The 20,365-nt window shown below is 36.1% G+C and overlaps 2 protein-coding genes, 1 long non-coding RNA gene and 1 pseudogene across 4 annotated transcripts; 2 read left to right on the top strand and 2 right to left on the bottom strand.

The window, feature by feature from the left end:
- Positions 1-664: 664 nt before the first annotated feature.
- LOC147852194 (DNA-directed RNA polymerases II, IV and V subunit 8B-like) lies at positions 665-10,080 on the bottom strand. 2 transcript variants are annotated; one of them, XM_087334313.1, is made up of 5 exons: positions 10,062-10,080; positions 4,278-4,360; positions 3,090-3,247; positions 1,560-1,654; positions 665-1,149 (listed from the first exon to the last, which is right to left on the bottom strand). In XM_087334313.1, the coding sequence occupies exons 2-5, from the start codon at positions 4,348-4,350 to the stop codon at positions 1,035-1,037; spliced, it is 441 nt and encodes a 146-aa protein (XP_087190439.1). In that variant the 5' UTR covers positions 4,351-4,360; positions 10,062-10,080; the 3' UTR covers positions 665-1,034. The 2 variants fall into 2 exon arrangements, with proteins under 2 accessions (XP_087190439.1, XP_087190438.1); XM_087334312.1 differs by lacking the exon at positions 10,062-10,080 and adding an exon at positions 4,577-4,640.
- LOC147852196 (uncharacterized) lies at positions 6,560-7,603 on the bottom strand. Its single transcript, XR_015531454.1, has 2 exons — positions 6,878-7,603; positions 6,560-6,782 (listed from the first exon to the last, which is right to left on the bottom strand). It is a non-coding gene; the product is annotated as an uncharacterized LOC147852196 (long non-coding RNA).
- LOC147852195 (uncharacterized protein At2g34160 pseudogene) lies at positions 8,715-9,774 on the top strand (annotated as a pseudogene).
- Positions 10,081-12,238: 2,158 nt separating the features above from the next.
- LOC147852193 (uncharacterized) lies at positions 12,239-15,123 on the top strand. The gene is made up of 4 exons (XM_087334488.1): positions 12,239-12,502; positions 13,724-13,931; positions 14,099-14,225; positions 14,378-15,123. Exons 2-4 carry the CDS (start codon positions 13,733-13,735, stop codon positions 14,769-14,771), a joined length of 720 nt encoding a protein of 239 aa, XP_087190614.1. The 5' UTR covers positions 12,239-12,502; positions 13,724-13,732; the 3' UTR covers positions 14,772-15,123.
- Positions 15,124-20,365: the final 5,242 nt, after the last annotated feature.

Below are 20,365 nucleotides of genomic sequence, written 5' to 3'. Positions count from 1 at the left end.
GAAACATTTTTGACCATCTCTCATCTTCATATTAAGCTTTAGCCTATTTTAGTTACTCTTTTTCGACAGTATGCAAACAATAACTTGAGGAATGATTAAGAAAACCATCCCCTCCTTGCTTGACCTTCAAAAGCTCAAAATAAAAACAATATCCTTCGAACATACACTTGCCCCTTACATACCCAACCATCATTTCCAATGTCATTTCAGTTTTTAGATATCTCAAGTGTACAAACCATACAAATTTTCTCCAATGAAGTTCTACCTATTTGTACATTGAATTATGTTATTCGTTATTCTTTTCTAAAGAATGCAATAACCTTGGTGACTAACAAGAAAAATAGACTAATAACCAAGCATTTTTCCATTTGGTTCACAAACCATCCCCTCCATAAAACCTTCAAAGCTCAATATAAAAACAATACCCTTCAAACATACAAATGGCACATTACATTGCCAGCCATCATTTCAATTGTCATTTGATTCTACAGATGTCTCAAGTGTACAAATCCTACAAATGTTCTCCAGTGAAGTTCTACCTATTTGTACATTTAACAGCCTGGTGTGTCATTTTTATTTAGATTATATTCAAGAATGACAGTGGCTGAGTGACACCTCAATAAGCAACATGGTGTCTGGACTTGAGCCATACATGAACGATGAGTACATAGAATTGTGGTAATTCAAATTCTAGTATTTTCATGTGAATGTTGTCTAAATTAACCTTGTTTAAGATGACAGTCACGCAATGCACATGTAAACATGTACAACCTTGCATTTTAAACAATAAGTTTGAGCATATACAATGCTTCCAATATTAGTTCGTAGTTTGTCATAATGAGAACAAAGTCTCTGAGATTGGGTAATGAAATTCTCCGCCAAAATGCATTAATTTCCTAAGGCCTTGGATAGCCATACAAAAGTTGGTGGTATATGGTAAATTTTCTGGTAGTAATATTCACACATAGCCATAGAAAAGCTAATATATTAATGTTTCTCCAACATCCTGCCTGGTTGAACCTTTTCTTTAAGAGCTAACCAACTTTTCGCATAAGAAGATACAGCCTCTGATCCATCATCAGATTTCCGATATTACTCGGGTCTCCCTTCAGCAACATCAATAGACCTCCAAAGGATACATAAACCTCACTAAATAAAATACAAACATCAACTGTGAGTTATAGTCAATATGCAGAGAGAATGTAGCAGAAAGGAAAATGACCAGCTAGTGCATGAAATTTCGTAAGGCAAATCATATGCTACATTATGCATACAAATCATGTTAAACAACTAGCAAGGAAAACTTCGTGATATCCTTGGGCTTTTCTTTATTTTTCTCTCAACGCACTAGGTCAACCTCTTGAAAGAGCAATTTTGAGCACATCCTCTTTTTATCTCTTTCAATAGTTTACTTGGGAGATCAAAATAAACAAAAACTCCCGAGTCATTCAATACATTATGCATACTAATCATAGAGTAAATAGGATTTGTGCATCCCCACATTGTTTGGTACATTATGCACACAAATCATATTGATTCAGTAAAGTAAATTTACATACATCTTCACAGCACCGCTGCTTTCTTGGTCAGAAAACTTGTAAAGTTTACCATACATAACATACTCATACTTGTCTGCAAGAGATTTCCTTCCACTCTGTAAAGCAGGAAAGAAAAAGGGTGATGTGAAGGATTATCAATATACTCAATACGTTCATAACGAAATTACAACAGTTAGCCTATCTTTGCTTAAATTTAAATATACACAAAAGTTTCTTTAAACTACATACTTGGCCAATGTGATTCCTGATACTGGTGGAATGCTGATTATAACTTAATTAATCACTCTTAAATATATTTCACATTTTTAATATTAATGATAACATCAAGATGTTTGGATGCCTTCATATTCAGGTTGTGTCTAAATCAAAATTTAAGAGCACATTAGTAGTGTTTATGATATATGCCAATGTTTATATCTTAAATGCTCAATTTCACCATATGAACATCAAATCAACAAATGTCAAAATAATGAAGGAGATTTGCAACAATGTAGAGATGTCAGAACTTTGAAGGGTTGTATGGCCACCTTTTACTTTAAAATTGAGAGACAATGGAGTCGGCATTGGCTTGGCTCAACCCTGAACTGAGCCGTTAAACCGTTTTTAAATGGTTTGGCTGTTTGGCAGTTCGGCAGTTCGGCAGTTCAGCTCAGCTCGAGCTTCCTTAACCAATTTGAGCCCGGTTTGGGATGCTCAAGATGAACCAAACCGTTTTTGGCTAAACCGGTTCCCAAACATGTTAATGCTTAACTGGTTTAGAAGACGGTTTGGTTCAAGTTTGAAAACTCCCAAACTGGTTAAGGCTTAACCAGTTTGGTTTGGACTAGGCAGAACAAGTTAAGCCGAAAGCAAACCATTGCAGATTCCTCGTAACAGTGGCTCTCATATATTTAATTTGACTGATAAAGCTCATTAAAGTTTTAGTGTTGTTAAAAACAAATATGTTTGTCTGAGAATGAGCCCAGTAATTTATATTAGATTCTAGAATTTTCTACAAGATAACCCCCAGGCCAATCAATGTCTGATTATTTTAATTTCCTCATCTGAATTTCCAATTTGCGTTTCTACCACTTTTGGGGACATCCAGTTTAACATAACAATCTTCGGATCTCAAATGTTGAAATTCACATTATATCATATTAAAAAACACCTTGGTCATCACTCACTAGCATATCCATATTACATACACCCGCCTCGCTTCATAAATAGAGTATAAAAAGCACATTCTTTCTTCTCTTCGTATAGCTAACTATGAGCATAATGGCTAATTCCTTGATCAAAAGAGGAGATTTTTCCCGTTAACTGTAAAGCACTTTCTCTGCTCTCTTTGTATGAGCATGATTATGAACATGATGGCTATTCCCTTCATCAAATGTGGAGATTTTGGACTTCAAATTTACAAGGTAAGACACACTTTTTATGTTGTCTTTATATCATATTAACAATGCAACATCCTAATAGTCATTTAGTTGGACTTCTCTCTTTATTTTTTATATAAACACTCTGAAAAGAATAGTGATTGTGACTTACTTGATCAAAAGTACCATCGTCAGGAGTGCCATCAAGGCTAAGAGTGCTAGCCAAGCCCATCGTGAACTTGTCATCTACTTGTAATGGATAGATATCCGTGTTCACATCAAGAAGCATATGCATATCAAATTGCTCACTCCTCGCCTCAATCCTGGAGACTGACAAAACCATGATTAAGCATTAGTAATGTACCAATATTTGTGCATGATTAAGGAGCATACTTGAATAAGAATGTATAGTGAACAAGAAAATTCAAGCACTAACTAAGCAATGGATATATGTAGATAAATTGATGTGTATTGTGTGTGTATCACGAATATGAAGAATATGCTAACTACTCATTCTGGACTAAGAAGCATATATCAATCCTGGAGACTTGAGAAATAGTGATTAATCAAGATTAAGATGATTATTAATCTTGAATACGCGTGCAACATCACCAATAGAAAGGGTTACTAAACCACCCTAAGTAATAGGTTCCTTCGATATGAAGTTTATCTAAAAACTTGAGACATAAAAGAGAATGCTTTAAACTTAGAACTCCAATCAGCCTAAACAAAATGCAAGTGGAGAGGAAGACGAAGAAATGGTTGAGAAATATTTTACGGTTTTAACATTTTAAGGGTATTAGGGTTATCGGTTGAGGATAGTGAGAATATTTGGGATCAAGGTTTAGGGTTAAGATTTAGGATTAGGGTTAGGGTTTAGGGTTAAGGATAGTGGGAACTAGTCTGTAAAAGGAATTAAAAAGGATAACCTAATGACAATGAGAATGGAGAAAAAAGTAATTAACACAACAAAGGATAGAAAGTTAGAAACTTAATAATTAAACAAAAAGGTCAATTAACACTACATTAAAAAGCAAGTCAATTAATATAACATTTAAAAAAGGGGCTAAAAATAAGTCATGAGAGGAAAGAATCTAAGAGCAAGTGGTAGTTTTATAGGGGCAAATGGTTTCGACTCGTAGACATGCTCTTCGATGTCAAGTTATCATGAAGTCATGAAGCATGATTAACTCAAGATTACGAATGATGAATCATAATTAAGCGTTTTATTAAGTCTGATTAGGTATAAGGAGACTCTATGGTATGATAAATGCATGGTTCTCCCATGCTTATCCTAACTACGGTAAGAAATGATGACACAATGATTAAGCAAAGATGGAGCAGAGAGTAAGCAGTATACCTCGATCGAACTTCTTTCCATCTGGGTCCATTCTAACGATAGTGAAGATATCCTCGAAAAGAAGCTCCGCCATTTCTCCGTTGCTTTGAAAGGAATCAAAGACAAGAAAACGGTGAGAATTCCGAAGACAAAGCTTGGCAAACAATGAAATTGATGCAGAGAAAAAAAATAAAAATAAAAAGGAACAATGCATGAAGATTTTACTGAGGGAGACACAGAGAATGGACAGGTTCTGATAGATGGGGGTGAAGGAGGGAGGAGGAAGGTATCCCCCGCTGTGCCTTTCTTCTGTTACTTACCAGTTTGGTCGTGTGCAGGAAATTAGGGTTTTGGGCTTCGCTCGTCTCCTTCACCGATTTGCTCGTGAATCGTAAAATGAATGAATGGTGAACTATTGGAGTTTTGAACCTTGGACCTCTCCTCCTCCTATTTGAACTTTGAATTTTAATAAATTTCTTCAACCTATCAAGAAGATGCATGTTGTTGAAGTGGAGGGTTCTTGTCTATATCTAGAGGGCAAATTTACAAGCATAAATGGGCATTTCTCTATGACCATGCCACCATGGATCGACTCACTTAAGGATATGTAACTTTGGCTACCCTTGAACTTCAGCACACTTCCTCCAGGCTCCCCTACCCTTATATATGATGCAACCATATGGGCTTTAAGACGCCCCATATACATATGGGCATAGAGAGTCCACTAATCATTAAGTTGTCCTAGATAATATATAGCCAAGTATCCACCCCACATGAGATCATTTGAGTTCAATTGACAAAAGCCTCCATCCCCCCTTGATGATAGAAGCATTGTTCCATCAGTTCAAAACAATCACTAGCATCATTAAACCCATACATATTAGTTATGACCTATTGAGCATTGAGATTTCACATGAATATAATTCTCTTTGGCAAAAAGATCATACTTTGTTGATTATACCTTGACACGAAAAGGATAATCTCTAAGATATGAGTAATGACATACAACTCCAAGCATCCAAAACTTAGTCATATGTCCATATTAGCATGTTACTATCACAACTCCACAAACAAGGGTCATGTAGACTTTGTATAAAATATGAGAGATTAGCTAAGGTTAAGAGATTGACATTTGCGAGACTTTCGAATTGCAACACACTCTGAGTGTGTGCTATCTACTACATAGCAGCCAAGAAGAAATTCCCAAACTTCTGCCCTTATTGATGGATCCACACCCTGAGTAATAAGATTCAGGGTCTCATATAGAATAATGTGGGTTAATCCTTTGTTATAGGCTTTATACTTTAACAACTTTTAAATTCTTTCAAGAGTTGTCTAAGCAATACAGCCCAAATGATCATTGTATCATGAAGACAATAGTGAGATAAATGAAAGAATTACATTGTGCTACATTGTGTAATTACCATGGCTTAATGGATTCCTCCGGTCCTTAACTAAATCTTTCATGGGTAGCATCATCACCAAAACATACTTTTTAAAGAATAGTCTTCCCACATGCAGAATGTCAAAATAGCATAAATATGACAAAACATTCCTGAATTTCCATTCAAACCAAGAAATTATTATTGCTGGGAACAGGATCATTAGCTCATTTTAGCTAAAAATCGTTAGAAGCCAAAGTTTGGATGTTATGACTTTACTACATCCCAAACACAATAAACCTAAATACCCCATCTCCTATGAACGATAAAGAATGAATTCTATTCTATTGTCTCTAGTTCCAGAATTCATGTTATTGGCCACTCAAGAAAGATAGAAGACCATGATCATCTCTATCTCTGACTCTCTAAGAAACCCTAAATCCCCCATCCCCACACAACCCAAGCCAACACAACATAATGTTCCTACATCAACATATTTTTCAAACGACGACATGGATGATACTTTTGGTAGGTGGAGGGTAGTAGTAAGTTGTAACACATCAAGAGAGAGAGAGAGAGAGAGAGAAACCCTAAAACGATTTTCTGTTTATTTCTCTATCTGTTGGCGATGGCGCAACAGCAACAGAGCAATGGAGGGATGGACCAGAATCAAGACTGTGATAATGTATGTATGTTTGGTAATAGTAATTGATGGAAGCGTTCATTCTATTAATGAGTATGGGGCTATTAAATAGCCAGATAAATAGACATATATATACAAGATACCAAAAGGTATTTGGGATACGGTTATTTCTGGATTCATGTGAGTTAGTGTTCACATTCTCCCTATTTTTTCTAGAATTATAAGCTATGGCTGTTTCTATTTGAAGTTAGATTAATAAGTCCAATAGCTTTGCAGCAAAACTCAAAATTTATTTCACAAACAAAAGAAAACCAATCATGGCCACAGTCGAAAACCCAGACATGGTTGCTGATACAATACCCTCCTCCACAACAGTATCCAGATCCATCCGAATTGACAGACTAACCGGAGCCACAAATTATCGCCCATGGCAAATACGAATGAAAATGTACCTGCGCAGACTACATCTATGGGCATACATAGATGGAAGCAAAGCCAAACCTGACAAAAATGATCCAGAAATTCACGCATGGCGGGATAAGGATTTCAAAGCACAATCCAAAATTCAATTCCATGTAGCAGATTCACTTATGTACCTCATTTCAAACCAAGAAACCACCAAAGAAATGTGGGAATGTCTTAAGTGAACAATATGAAAAGACCAACACAATTCATGCAATTGCCCTGTTTCGCCAACTCACAACCTTCCACATGCAAGAAGGTGATGATTTTGAAACATTTTTACAGTTATGGCATTCACTCCTAGAGCAAGGCACAACCACAGGCCTTGGATTCACAGATAAACAACATGTAGTCATGCTATTAGTTGCACTACCATCGACCTGGCGACCTTTCATCACAACCCAATCCTATCAAACTCAATCATTGGCTGTCCTCATCAACAAAATGCGTCAAGAATATGCCTTCACCAAGCTCACAACCATCACCAACAACAACCTCAACCAATCAACAATTCCAATTGCAATGGCGACCACCATCCCGATGTCCAACCAACACAAACAACAACCACATAGATTCAACAAATCTATCAATTACAACCACCAAAACCAAAGAACACCTCGCTGCAATTACTGCAACCAACCAGGCCACTGGGAGAAAGACTGTAGAACCAAGCAAAGAAACACATCTAATTATCAAAACACCAAAGTAATGACATGCAATTATTGCAACAGACAAAGACACTTGGAAAGAAAATGTAGCCCAAAGCAACATGAAGTAGGCCAACGATCTCAAGCTAGGATCGCACAACTTCAACAAAATCCACCATCATCAGGTGAAGAAATGTATTTATTCAATACCAATTTAACCAACACAACAGGTTTACTTAAACAAAATCCACCATCATCAGGTGAAGAAATGTATTTATTCAATACCAATTTAACCAACACAACAGGTTTACTTAAACAAAATCCACCATCATCAGGTGAAGAAATGTATTTATTCAATACCAGTTTGCCCAAAACAACAGGTTTAGACCTTTCATGGTACCTCGATACCGGCACCACTCATCATACGACATTCAACAAACTATACCTAACACAATACAAAGAGTTTACCACACCCCTAGACGTCCACCTTGGAGATAACAGCACCAGACAAGCCCAAGGATATGGTACCCTCACATTCAGTCTGCCCAACAACAATCATCTACATATTCATAAAGTTTACTTTGTACCGGGACTTACAAAGAACCTCTTATCAGTAAGTCAAGCAACCGAATGCGGCTACACACTCACCTTCAGAGGTACCTCCTGTCTTTTCGAATCTCAACAAGCCAATGGCACATCGTATACAATTCCCTGTTTCAAAACACAAAACCTACACCCTATTCCCATCACACCCATCAAAATATCAAATGCCTCTCACCAAATCCATGACGCTGGAATTCCAAACACCCTCAAAAGGCATCTTAGGTTAGGTCACCCACCTCTTCAAGCCCTTCATAAGATCCGAACACACAACCTTGCCAATGGAATAATAGGTCCTTTCACCCATCTAACCTTTTGTGAAGGCTGCCTCTTCAGAAAAATGACCTCCAATCCATATCCTTGTTCAACCCAATACACAACAAATCCCCTTCAACTTATTCACACTGATCTATGTGGACCAATGCCGACTCCCTCCCTCACCGGAGCTCTTTACTTTCTCACATTTATCGATGATTACACACACTACACCATCATCACTTTCCTCAAAAAGAAATCTGACGCCCTATTCCATTTCTTGGTCTACAAAAATCTTGTTGAAAACCAACTAAATAAGAAAAACAAAATACCACGAAGTGATAATGGAGGAGAATCCAATTTGAAAGAATTCGTTAACATACTACAATCACAATGAATCCTGCATCAGACAACCATACCACATCATCCTCAACAAAACGGAAACGCAGAGAGAAAGAATCGCACACTCATGGGTGCTGCTCGATCAATGCAAAAAGCCGCAAACCTCCCAAACACCTTTTGGGAAGAAGCCATGGCAACAGCTTCCTATTTACAAAATCGATTGCCTATGAAAACACTCAAACACCATTCGAAAAATGGTCAGGTATCAAACCAGATCTGTCTCACCTAAAGATCTTTGGCAGTACAATATCCTCATATGTACTCAATGCAACCAGAAATAAACTAGAAGATCGAGCAATCAAACAAATTTTTATCGACTGTGATGACCATTTTGGCAAGAAAGGATGTTGTTTTTACAATTCTAAACATTCCAAAATAAAATAATAAAAAAAGGAGAAGGATAGAAGAAACAAAGAAGATCAACCAATCCTCGTCATCAATTAACAAACACACAAAAACAGTACCTAAACCCAAACTTGAGTTTTGCTGCAAAGCTATTGGACTTATTAATGTAACTTCAAATAGAAACAGCCATAGCTTATAATTCTAGAAAAAATAGGGAGAATGTGAACACTAATTCACATGAATGTGAACACTAACTCACATGAATCCAGAAATAACCATATCCCAAATACCTTTTGGTATCTTGTATATATATGTCTATTTATATCTTGTAATTGGCTATTTAATAGCCCCATAATCATTAATAGAATAAACGCTTCCATCAATTACTATTACCAAACATATATACATTATCACAAAGACGCCACAGCCGATAATATGCCAGAAAGAACAAAATCCAAGTGTCCAATACGAAGAAACCTCTGTTCTTCTATGTCAACCTAGCAAAGAGGTTTATGCAGCAATATGAGGAAGTGGAGCTGTCTGCACTAGGAATGGCCATTTCTACTCTTGTGACTGTGGTGGAAATATTGAAGAACAATGGGCTAGTTATTGTGAAGAAGATATACACATCAACCGTTGACATAGGCAATGAGATGCGTGGGCGGATGGTACAAAAACCAAAGATGGAAATAACATTGAAGAAATCAGACAACTTTGACGAGATCATGGTGGTTGCCTCTCATGAAGAAAACGGGACCAATGATCAACATGAGCAGCAGTAGATTATTAGATACCTCTCACTATTTTCTTAGCTAATCCTGAGCAGTATTGTTGTCACGTTTCTCCTCTACTTGCAGGCCTATTTAACCTTTCCTTATATTTTCCTTTGAGAATGTTGTATAGACTAGATTTGTACGCTCCTAACAGAAATTTTCTTGAAAGCCAAGTGGTTTTTTTGTTTTTTAGTTTCTGTTCTTGTTTTCTTCTCTAGCTTGCTATATATGTTAGTGGATTTTAACATTACAGTAAAAAGAGAGAGAGAGAGAGAGAGAGAGAGAGAGAGAGCTACCTTAGACGGGTGAGCAGAGCAGGAGATCAAGCAAACGAGCAAGAAGCTTCTGAGTCGCGTAGAGATAGTGAGCAGCGAGCTTCCAGCAAAAGGTCACGCAGGGTTGAGGGAGCAACGAACAAAGAGGGGAAAAAAAGGGGGATATACTTTAGAGAAAACATTAGAGAAACCGAAAACTATATACATATATATATAAAGGTCCCAAATTCCCAATGCAACCAACCGGAACACGTTTTAACATTTGTGAATCCTTGGGACAGACTTTGCCCATCACTACTATGATGTACTCCCTTGTATAACATATTGGTCTTAGCCAAATTTGACGGTATTAGCAAATTTTTTAAGCCTTCGCTTTTTACGTTTTCATAAAACATATATGCCCGTCAAGATTGACGGTTTTTAGTTTTCAATTAACCTTCATATACGGTTTTAAATTTGCCCAAAAAAACGGTCAAAACGGCCATCAAAAGGCAACACTGATTACTGTAGAACTTTGAGATTAGGAATTAGCAAAAAATGTGAAGATGCTCCTACTTGTATAGGCCAAGATAAGGTTGTTGGACTAGCCATTGGGTAGTCTATTGGGACTGGTTGTCCCACCCCAAGGCGGTGCCCCTTTTGGGACAAGGACAAGGTTTGGCTCTTTTAGTGAGTCCCAACTCATATTGGAATTGCATGCTAATCAAGATTGTCCTATCCCTGTTTGGGACTATGTGAGCTTGTCCCAACTTTGCTTATGACTCCTTGGGATTGATTGTCCCAACTCTGATGGGGGGCTATTCGGGTCTGTCTCAACTTTGTTTGGGGTTGTTTGGGTGCACCACAACTAAGATAAAAATTGGTTTTATCCTCCCGCATCTTTCAACAAAAACTTGGTTGAAATTGACCCATGGAAACCAGTGCAAAAAGATTCAAGATGTTTCAAAGTGGGAGGATCAAATTTTAGGTCAAGATGGGATGCAAGTTATCGTGACATGTGATACAACATCAATGTAGAAGACAACGGGGCAATTTGATATTAGCGGCAAAACATTAAAATGTGCCATTTGATATAGGTTATGCATGTCATTAAACAAATTGAAAACAATAATCATTACAGTTGAATATATGTGCCAGTATATATATACATATACTCAACCAAACTCATTGAGGATAATCACCCTCCTTGTCCTTGGAGGTAATTTGGATCACTTAATGATATAATGGCCACACGTGCTAGTGATGGAGGGCCCAAGCATTCCTACTAGAATCTCATCGCATCAAGTATGTAAATAAAAACAGAGCATGTCATAAAAGAGAGGCATATAATTAACTGCACTGGAATGAGAACGTCTTGGGATGGAGGGACACACATGTCCGGCCGGGGTATGGACATTGCCAACAATCTGAAGGGAGAAAAAGGTCAATACATAGTCTCTTTTGTTTCCGTCTAGATGGACAGACAGTTCCCACATAGTAGCAACCCGATCAGTTAAGTCAAGTCACAACTTCCTTCTAACAATCGGCAACGGTTCGGTTTGAATTGAACTGAACTGTGAAACCGTGGTTTAAACGGTTTTTTATTTTTTATTTAAAAAATTGTAAAAATTGTTTTTAAACAATCTTTTCATTTTTAGACCTTATTCTCACATTTTAGGAACATCTTAAAAATTCTAAAAAATTTAAATAATGAAATATTATAAATTTAAAATATTTTAAAATTTGACCTATGTTGAAAACCGAAACCGAATCACGAAACCGCGATTTTTACGGTTTAATGGTTTAACGGTTCGGTTTAACAGTTTTGCGGTTTGGTTTGGTTCAGGTTTCAAAATTGTTAAACGGTTCGGTTTGGACCCTCTCAAACCGAACCGAGCCGAGCCGTTGCCGATTGTTACTTTCTTCTTCGAAGCATTTCTTTCTCTTTATTTTTATATACATAATCATCTCTTCGCTCCTCACCTTTTTGGTCTTTTTGCTTTTTCCTTTTTGTTGTATCTTTTCTGCTTTTTTTGGCTTTTGGCTTTTGCTTTTTGCTTTTTGCTTTTTTGCCTCATGCTTTTTTTCCTCTTTTGGAAAACCCTTTCGACGTGAGACGGCGTTGCCTCTTCATCTCGTTTTCTCTCTGCAGATCGATCTTCCTCTCTCCCTCTCCTGCAGATCGATCTTCCTTCTTTCAGTCCGTCCTTCTGCAGATGCGCATACACACACATCGGCAAAGGAAAGGAAGGGACATTCGATTGATGCCGCGTTTGATGATCTACACCTTTCCTTCCTTCCTTCGTCTTCTTCGAGGGCCTCCTGCGCTCTAGTCCCTGTTTCTTTCTTCCATTAATCCGCATCCTTTTGTTGACAGGGATTTCCCCCCGTTTCCTGCTGATATATACATCTATATATCTGTATTTCTTCTTTTTCTTTCTCTTCTTCATCAAGGGGAACACTCTTCGAGACTCGCGAATCAAGTAAGCGTTTACATCCTTTGATTTTACTTGTTTTTTTTCCCCCCTCTGTTGATATGCTGAATGCATTGTCTTCTTCCATCCTTTCCTGTTCGGAAAGAGACTTTGTTTTGGTACTGTCCTTGTTTCTGATGTTTTTTCTTCTGCTCAAAGTTAGATGTTTTCCTGATGTTTTATATGTTTATATTTTCTGATTGCTTTCTTTCTTGTTAAAAGTTATATTTTCTGTTAGAAAAAGACTCCTTTTTTTTTGGTAAAAGAACATGTGTTTCTCCTCATATTTTCTTTGTCTGGAAACACATCCCTTCTTAGTTTGTATGTCATATGTTTCTTGATCCTTAGTTTCTGTGCTACAATCTTAAACACTTTCTATTCAAAATTTCTCTGCGTGATGAGGTATATGATATTTGTAGCATAACGTATGAGATCTCCATGTCACATCCATGCCAGTATCTGAGAATTCCTTCTAATAAAGTCTATAATTTTAAGCAATATATACATGTTTTCTCCATTTCATACATGATAAGTTGTCTTACTTGTTTTCAAAGTGATTTTCTCTGCATCATGGTCTATATGATAGTTTTACCATTAAGACAATAAGTAAGTTCATGACACTGGGAAGAATTCATATAAAATACCTTAAAAAATGACGAGCCTATTCCACTTTACAATGAGCATTCATGAACGCATTCTATCAAGTGTCATGGAGCATTCCTGTTTTTATTGAAGAAACATTTATAGATAATCTTATTGTGTGATATGCTAAACAAATTAATTTTGTTCATCATAAGCTTTCTCGTTGAGAGATCTTCACTCATGCAAGTACCTTGAACTGTGAGAATTATTATCAGATCATTTGTTATACACGATAAAGTCATGTGGAAGTGCTGTCCACGAAGAGTCATGATAACCTTCATATTTTACACGAGGCATTTCTAAACAATCTTAATGCACCATCAGACATGCATATCCAAATGATTTCTCACGAGCTAATTTCTGTATGTTGCTGATTGGGAAAACTTTGCATATACATATTCTTGAAAAATCAATGTTGACTTGATAGCAAGAGTCATGGCAGCCTATCAATGTTGAACATCAGTGTTTCTAAAAAATGGTGACATCAACGCCTATTCTAGTATAATGATAAGATCGTCTTAGAACGTTGTTAATATTTGCAATTCATATATTGTTCTGCATCTTACTGGTTTTGGTTTCGGATGATAGGAACCGAAAATGTGTTCCAATGCATTTAAATTAGATGCAAGGATGAAGAAGTATGAAGTGATGACTGGATACTTAAAGTGGGAGCATGATATCAAATTACGTCGTCATCATTTGCGCATTAAGAATATTAAACCAGCTGTTGATAATAAATCCCCTGACCGAGGCCCTTTTCTGACTCTGAATGCGAAGAGAATGAGACTTCAAGAAGGTTTGTAATTTCAAGGTCTAAGTGAACTTTTGAGAGATTTCTCTTGTGCTTAGTAGTTCATGAAGGCAAGCATATTAGTGGCCATGAGACATTTGGTGTTCAATGAAATTTCTTTCCAATATAATGTGAGATCAGCATTAGGAAACACGTGTTATTGGTGTTACCAGATCGGCTTTGCAAAATAGAGAGAAAGAATTTAGTCTATTTGAAGAGGCTGCGGTCATTGCATGAAGTTAGAATGTCAGACTTTTGCCATCGGAAAAGATCAGCTCTCATCAAAGGAGATGCGTACAAGTGAGTGAAATCATTATTGACATTGGTTTCTGATTATACCTTATTCTGTTGGACTAACAATAGCTATGGAGCAAGACGGAGAATTAGTCTTTCATAAATTGATATTGGATGCTAAATTGCTAATACTATTGTCATCATGCTGGTGGAGAAAGGCTGAAACCACCAAGTGGTAGAAAGGATTTTAAGTATGACTGGGAATCATTGAGAGGGTCTACAAAAAGGAGGAGTCTAAGGAAACAAGAAACAATCCTACGTAGACTTATCCATTCACAGAACATAACACCAGAGCAAGCAAAGAAGATGAAAAGATATCTTCCAAAGACCCAAGAAGTGCCTATAGATTACTTGGATTATCACAAGAAAGACCAGACAACTTGTAAGGGAATTCCTGTTAGAGAGTCGGTGAAATACACTGAAGTTGATGTCCCAGAGGGCATTTTGACTAAACTGGCAGCTATCCGTCTTCATATGCATTATGGTGAATATATTCCTGGACCCAATTCACCGTATCTGGACTTCCATACGAAGCACAAAAAGTTGCTTTGATATATACCAATGGTATATTATGCCCATAATGGAAGATTGAGGGGGAGAGTAAGTTTTTTGTTTTATTTTTTTGGGTTTTTGGATTTCTTTTCCTATTGCTTTCAATCTTGCAAAGAATTAGCATAATGTTGCTGCCTCTGGCAAGAAGGCGATATATGCCCAAATGGTAGTTTAAATCACATAGCAGGTTCAGGACAAAATCTCTGTTCCAGTCCATTGATCGAAGAATTGACCCTCAGAATGTGGTGCAGCTAAAGGTATTGTAACAGTTATTCATTGAATAATAATACTGTTAAGAATTTGTATTTATGACAGGCTTGATAATAATAAATGCCAAAAGTTTTTATATCCAGAGCATGTCATGATCGACTGAGAATAGTGAATACTTAAGTTTAGTTTGTGACAGTTGACATGTTGTGGGAAATTTGAGGCTATGAAATCATAATTAGTCATGGAATATTAAGTAAATTTGCAGAAATAAATGTAAGAATGAAACCGCTGGTCTGTACTTTTCGTTGATGGATAAACCAAATGTGTTCTATACACTTCTACACAAGTTCAAATGACTTTTAAGCTGTCTATGCAATAATGAGTATCAAATAATTTTGTTTGTCCATATTTCTGTAGCCAAATTTGGAAATCTGGTGAAATGTGATGTATAAACCAGTTGTATGCTAGGCACATCCACACATGATGATATGAATAAATGATGTTTTTATTTTGGCTATGCGATAATGAGTGTCAAATAATTTCTCTCGGAAGAAGAAAAGGAATGCGTAGCCAAACAACCTCTGGGATACCAATCGTCACCAATTAAATGCAATTTCTGATATTCAACAGTAGTAAACTATCCTTATGAGTAAGAGCTGCTTTCCTAACCAACACGATCGGGTTTGAGAATCATCGATGGGTAGAGCTGTGTCGATGCCTAACTAAACCGTCGCCAAGGGTACCAATCTTCAAAAGTTCTTCAGTACAATACATTTTTTGAGATTCACTGTTAAAACTACCATTATAATCAATCATAACTTTTGTAGAAGGGAGTTATCCCTACTTTGGAAGTTCCTTAAAGCTATTCCCAACGATTGATTTAATTAGTTGGCAAGTCATCCCATGGATATTTTCAAAACTTGTTGTCACATTCTCTTCATTAGGCTTTCATGCTATTGTTGAAGCCCCCCCCCCCACAACACCTCTTGCACTTCTGTGGATGTAGCTTGTAGCTAGGCCTTCCAAATTGTTTGTAATTCAGCGACATGAGACTCATAATATGGTTAATTTCAAACATATGGTATTTTAGTAATCTTCGAGGAACTTATGAATAGTTGGCAATCATTGTTATTTTTCATTGTTTTTCTCTACTTGTTTTGATGTGAAGTTCAATATATTAGCCTTTTTGAGTTTTGTTGAGAAATAACTTTACTTCTGAATGCGGACATATTTTTGTACAATAGCCACAACCTAAGGAAATAATAGTTTTAAACCATTGCCATGAAGGATGTCCTTGAGCACATTCGATTTAGGATTGTTTGTATGCTATAACTGGAAATTGTTTGTTGTGATGTTCAACATAGGAAGGGATTAATAACTAGATATAAATGATCACAACCTTTATGTGACACATGATGACCATGATTATTTCCTTGCACAATTTGCTTGATGATAACATTTGTCTCTCCATATTTTAGCATAGTACTTGCATGCATTGCACATGTATGCAATCTTTATTTTAAATAAAACTAGAAAATTATTGCTTGTGATATGTCTTGTACTATTTGTATTAAGCTTATAAAAGGATTGCATTAAAATGAGGGCACATCTATTTCCTTGATTGCCTAATAGTTTACGAAATTTCTTCATCTTCTAATGACACAAAGGGATTCTACATTAAAATCACAAAGTGTTGCTACAAGAATGTACCAAATATTATCCACACTTGACATTGAATTCAAGCTCACATCTTGTGTTATGAATTTTTCATGGTTAGTTAGGAATGGAGTGTCTCTTGTTTACATGATATCGTGCATACATTTTGTTGGCATGTTCTTTCCAACTCTAGCAAGTAGATTAAACAATCCTCCTAGGATATTGATAGTTAGATTGGTAAATGTGGCAATGAAGAAAGAGAAACCAATGATCAAGTTAATAGTTGTGACAAAATACACAATTGGCTCCATGACCAAATTTCCAACCTGTTCGATACAACAAGTATTATGACCAAGATTGACTTGTTTCTTTCCTATTGTGTTGTATAGTGTCCTACTAGTTACAATGATAATCGAGTGACGAATATGCACATGTGATTATCACACTAATTTGACAATCTATCATTTTTGTTCTTCTAACAACCTAACATGGTAATCAAGATCAAAGATAATCATTCAAACAAACTATTTTGGAGGTCAATGAGTCTATAACAATGCACATAAGTATCCACCAATATTGTTGTTAATCAATACATCCACTATTGATTGTCATTCACACGAACAATTATATAGGGCAATGTGTTGTTTTCTAGTGCATTACACATTTTGTTTGTTCTAGTGATTGATGTATTACATGTGTGACGTCCTTCAACAAACATATCATTTTATTGCACTTTTTTATTCTAGCAAAATATCAAAGTAAAATTTCCTTACTCTAAATAATAGTGTCTTTTCACATTATTATTTATCATGGTGAAAAATTTCTCGTTATTTTCATGGTGGAACACACATCTATGCTTTTGCAACTCTTTGAGATATAGTGGCAGCAATCTACCTCTTTCTCATGGAATGAAAAATCAAATCTTAGATGTACAACCAAATATACTATAGTTGTAATTGCCTCGATACTCATTTTTATCACGTACACTAGATTTGAAAAAAATCCCAATGTATTCCAAACACTTTCACAACATTCAAATCTTACAAGAAATTCAATTCAACATGTGACCTAGGGTCAAAGCTAGGTTACAAAAATGTAACTAACATTGTTAGATCCATGAAATCATATTCTACAACATCAAATGTTGCGACCCAATATGCAAGGAAAATTTGGATTTGTCACATTTCATACTTATCTTTAATATCAAATCATGATGTGGTTTTGTCTTCCATCACCATATTTTAAACCAATTTAATTTATTTTCGATAGCCTATATGATGATTTAAATGTACAATTTACATTTTTGTATTAAATTTTTTGGCTATGCATTGTACTTTTCTCGAAAAATATCTTCTCTCAAATACTCAAAAATTAATTATTTTCCAAATGTTTGTAAGTGTCCATTAATTCCCAAATGCCCTTGACAAACCGTCATGACAACTATATGTAACATAAAGTGCATTGTAAATCATCTACATTTTCTCTCTTTCAAGGGTTAACAAGGGGTATTTGCTGAGTAACAGAAACTTAAGGGCATCTGGGAACATAATACAAAACTCTAGGATATTTCAATGCATAGTAGGCAAGGAGCGAGGATGAATATTGATGATTCAAACATTTATAATGTATCTACACAAAGTTCGAATCCCACTTTATTATCATTTCTTAATGCACTTTAATGGATTTTCATTTTCTCTCTAACAAACCATGTTGAGGAGTCACAGGGTGAAATACCTTCCCATGACCACATCCTAACTGCAAAAGCCACCATCTTCCTTGGCATCAATGAAGATTGGCCCAAGTTCACATGCCAACCATACCTTTCCAAAAGGACAAAGGAATGTATTGCAAAGGAGCTCAATTCCACCCAACTTGAACACAAAGTCGAGAAATTCAAAAGGTGCATCAAGCACACAAAAAGGACAAATCCAAATGTCTTTGTGGAGGATCTGACCTTCCAAACCTCGATCACGAGCTGATCGATTTTGTTTGAACTTTCAACATATAGTCCCCATCACATATGTAGTTAAACAAATCCGTACATGATGAAGAATGTAAAGCTTTGACACTTTGAATGTAAACCGTTGGTAAAGAGGACGAAAATATCATCATTAATGATGCCCAAATCTTAGACATAAGAATGAGATGATTTAATAACTTTGAATGTAAGGACACTATACTTAACTCCTTAATTAGAGTATAGAAAAATCATGTAACATTTCAAACATTTGTTGATGTTTTAAAACCATTCACCATTGCTTTGTGCAACACTCATTACTTTAATAATCTCTTGTCGTCCCTCCTCTTTGCGCATATATTATGACAATGGTACCATCCATGCCTAGAATCCTCATCAATAATTGCATAGAAAAATAATATCCATTTAAAAAATTGTTGACATTTTAAACCATTCACCATTGCTTGACAAAGAAACACAAAGAAAATTGCCAAATTAGTACTCCGTTCAACTTTCGTAGATATGTTTTGACTCCATGCCTACCATCAAATACAAAAGCCTTGTGCATATCCCAATTATCATGCAATCCCCAATAATACCTTATCAATAGGAAAAATGATCTCTATCTTTGATTTGGACCGACTTTATGAATTGTACAAACACTCATTGTCTTGGCTTCAAACACCATCGTGACAAATGTAACTCCAAATATGACAAGCAATCGAACATTGTATGAAATTATGAGTACTATCTTCCACTTGAATAATGCAAAAGAAGCAATTGCTTGTTATTAGTCCACATCGCATTAGATCTAATCTCAAAGACAAACCCCCAATCAAAACTCTCCAAATCAAGACCTTTGCTACAATTGGCACTTTAGAATGACAACTACGTTTTAAGATTTGCCACCATCCAAAATCAAAGTTATGTACTTTCTATTCTTGTTCAGCTTTGGATGATAATCATTGAAGAGACTCAACAGAGAAGTGATACAATATATTATAAGTCACTTGTAAAAAATGACGTTTGACGCCTTAAACACTAGTCAACCCAAGGTTGCTATTCTATTTGTAGAGATAAAGGACCTTGAATCAATATAATATTTTGTAGTTGTTCTCTCTACTAGAAAAAGAGACCCCTTCTTGCCATGAGATAACGAAGTTTTGAACACATTAAGGGTCAAGAATCTTAAGTAAAATACATACGTTCAGTAATTGCCACCATGAAGCCTTAATCATTGTCCTCCCATGTGTTAAACCCTTGTTCTCAATGAAATATTGAACAATAGATATCCATGGTTGTGAGTTAGAACACATGACTTGCAATAACGAAAATCTACGAGTCATCATATGCATAGTTAAGTCTAATATTCTAACTTCCTCAAGTGCTTTGGGGTTGCTAGATGATTCCTTGCAACCCATATGATTCCCATCTTACCCCTCTTTCTCCACAACAAATATTAAAGAGATTGCAAAACATAACACAAATCCTTCTTTGTCCATGACAACAATGACAAATGATATAATATCATGGGTTCCATAATACATTGTATAACCTTTAGTCATACATGAAATAACCAAGATTGTGACTTCCAGTACTTGAACTTATCCCTTTAAGTGATTTGACGTACATTCAATCAATTGACCATTCGTAACATTGATTCTCAATGGATACCCCAAGTATAAAAAAAATAGAGCCATTCCTTACCACGGGTCCTTACCATCCTAGACATTCCAAATCCCTTTTGGTACATGATACAAGACTAGACTTC

Source organism: Azolla caroliniana, unplaced genomic scaffold (assembly GCF_043228905.1).
Source record: "Azolla caroliniana isolate FFs.n. ecotype wild unplaced genomic scaffold, voAzoCaro1.0.p SCAF_18, whole genome shotgun sequence".
Lineage (NCBI taxonomy): Eukaryota > Viridiplantae > Streptophyta > Polypodiopsida > Salviniales > Salviniaceae > Azolla > Azolla caroliniana.
The sequence above is the reverse complement of the archived record's forward strand: the minus strand, read 5'-3'. Positions and strand labels throughout refer to the sequence as shown.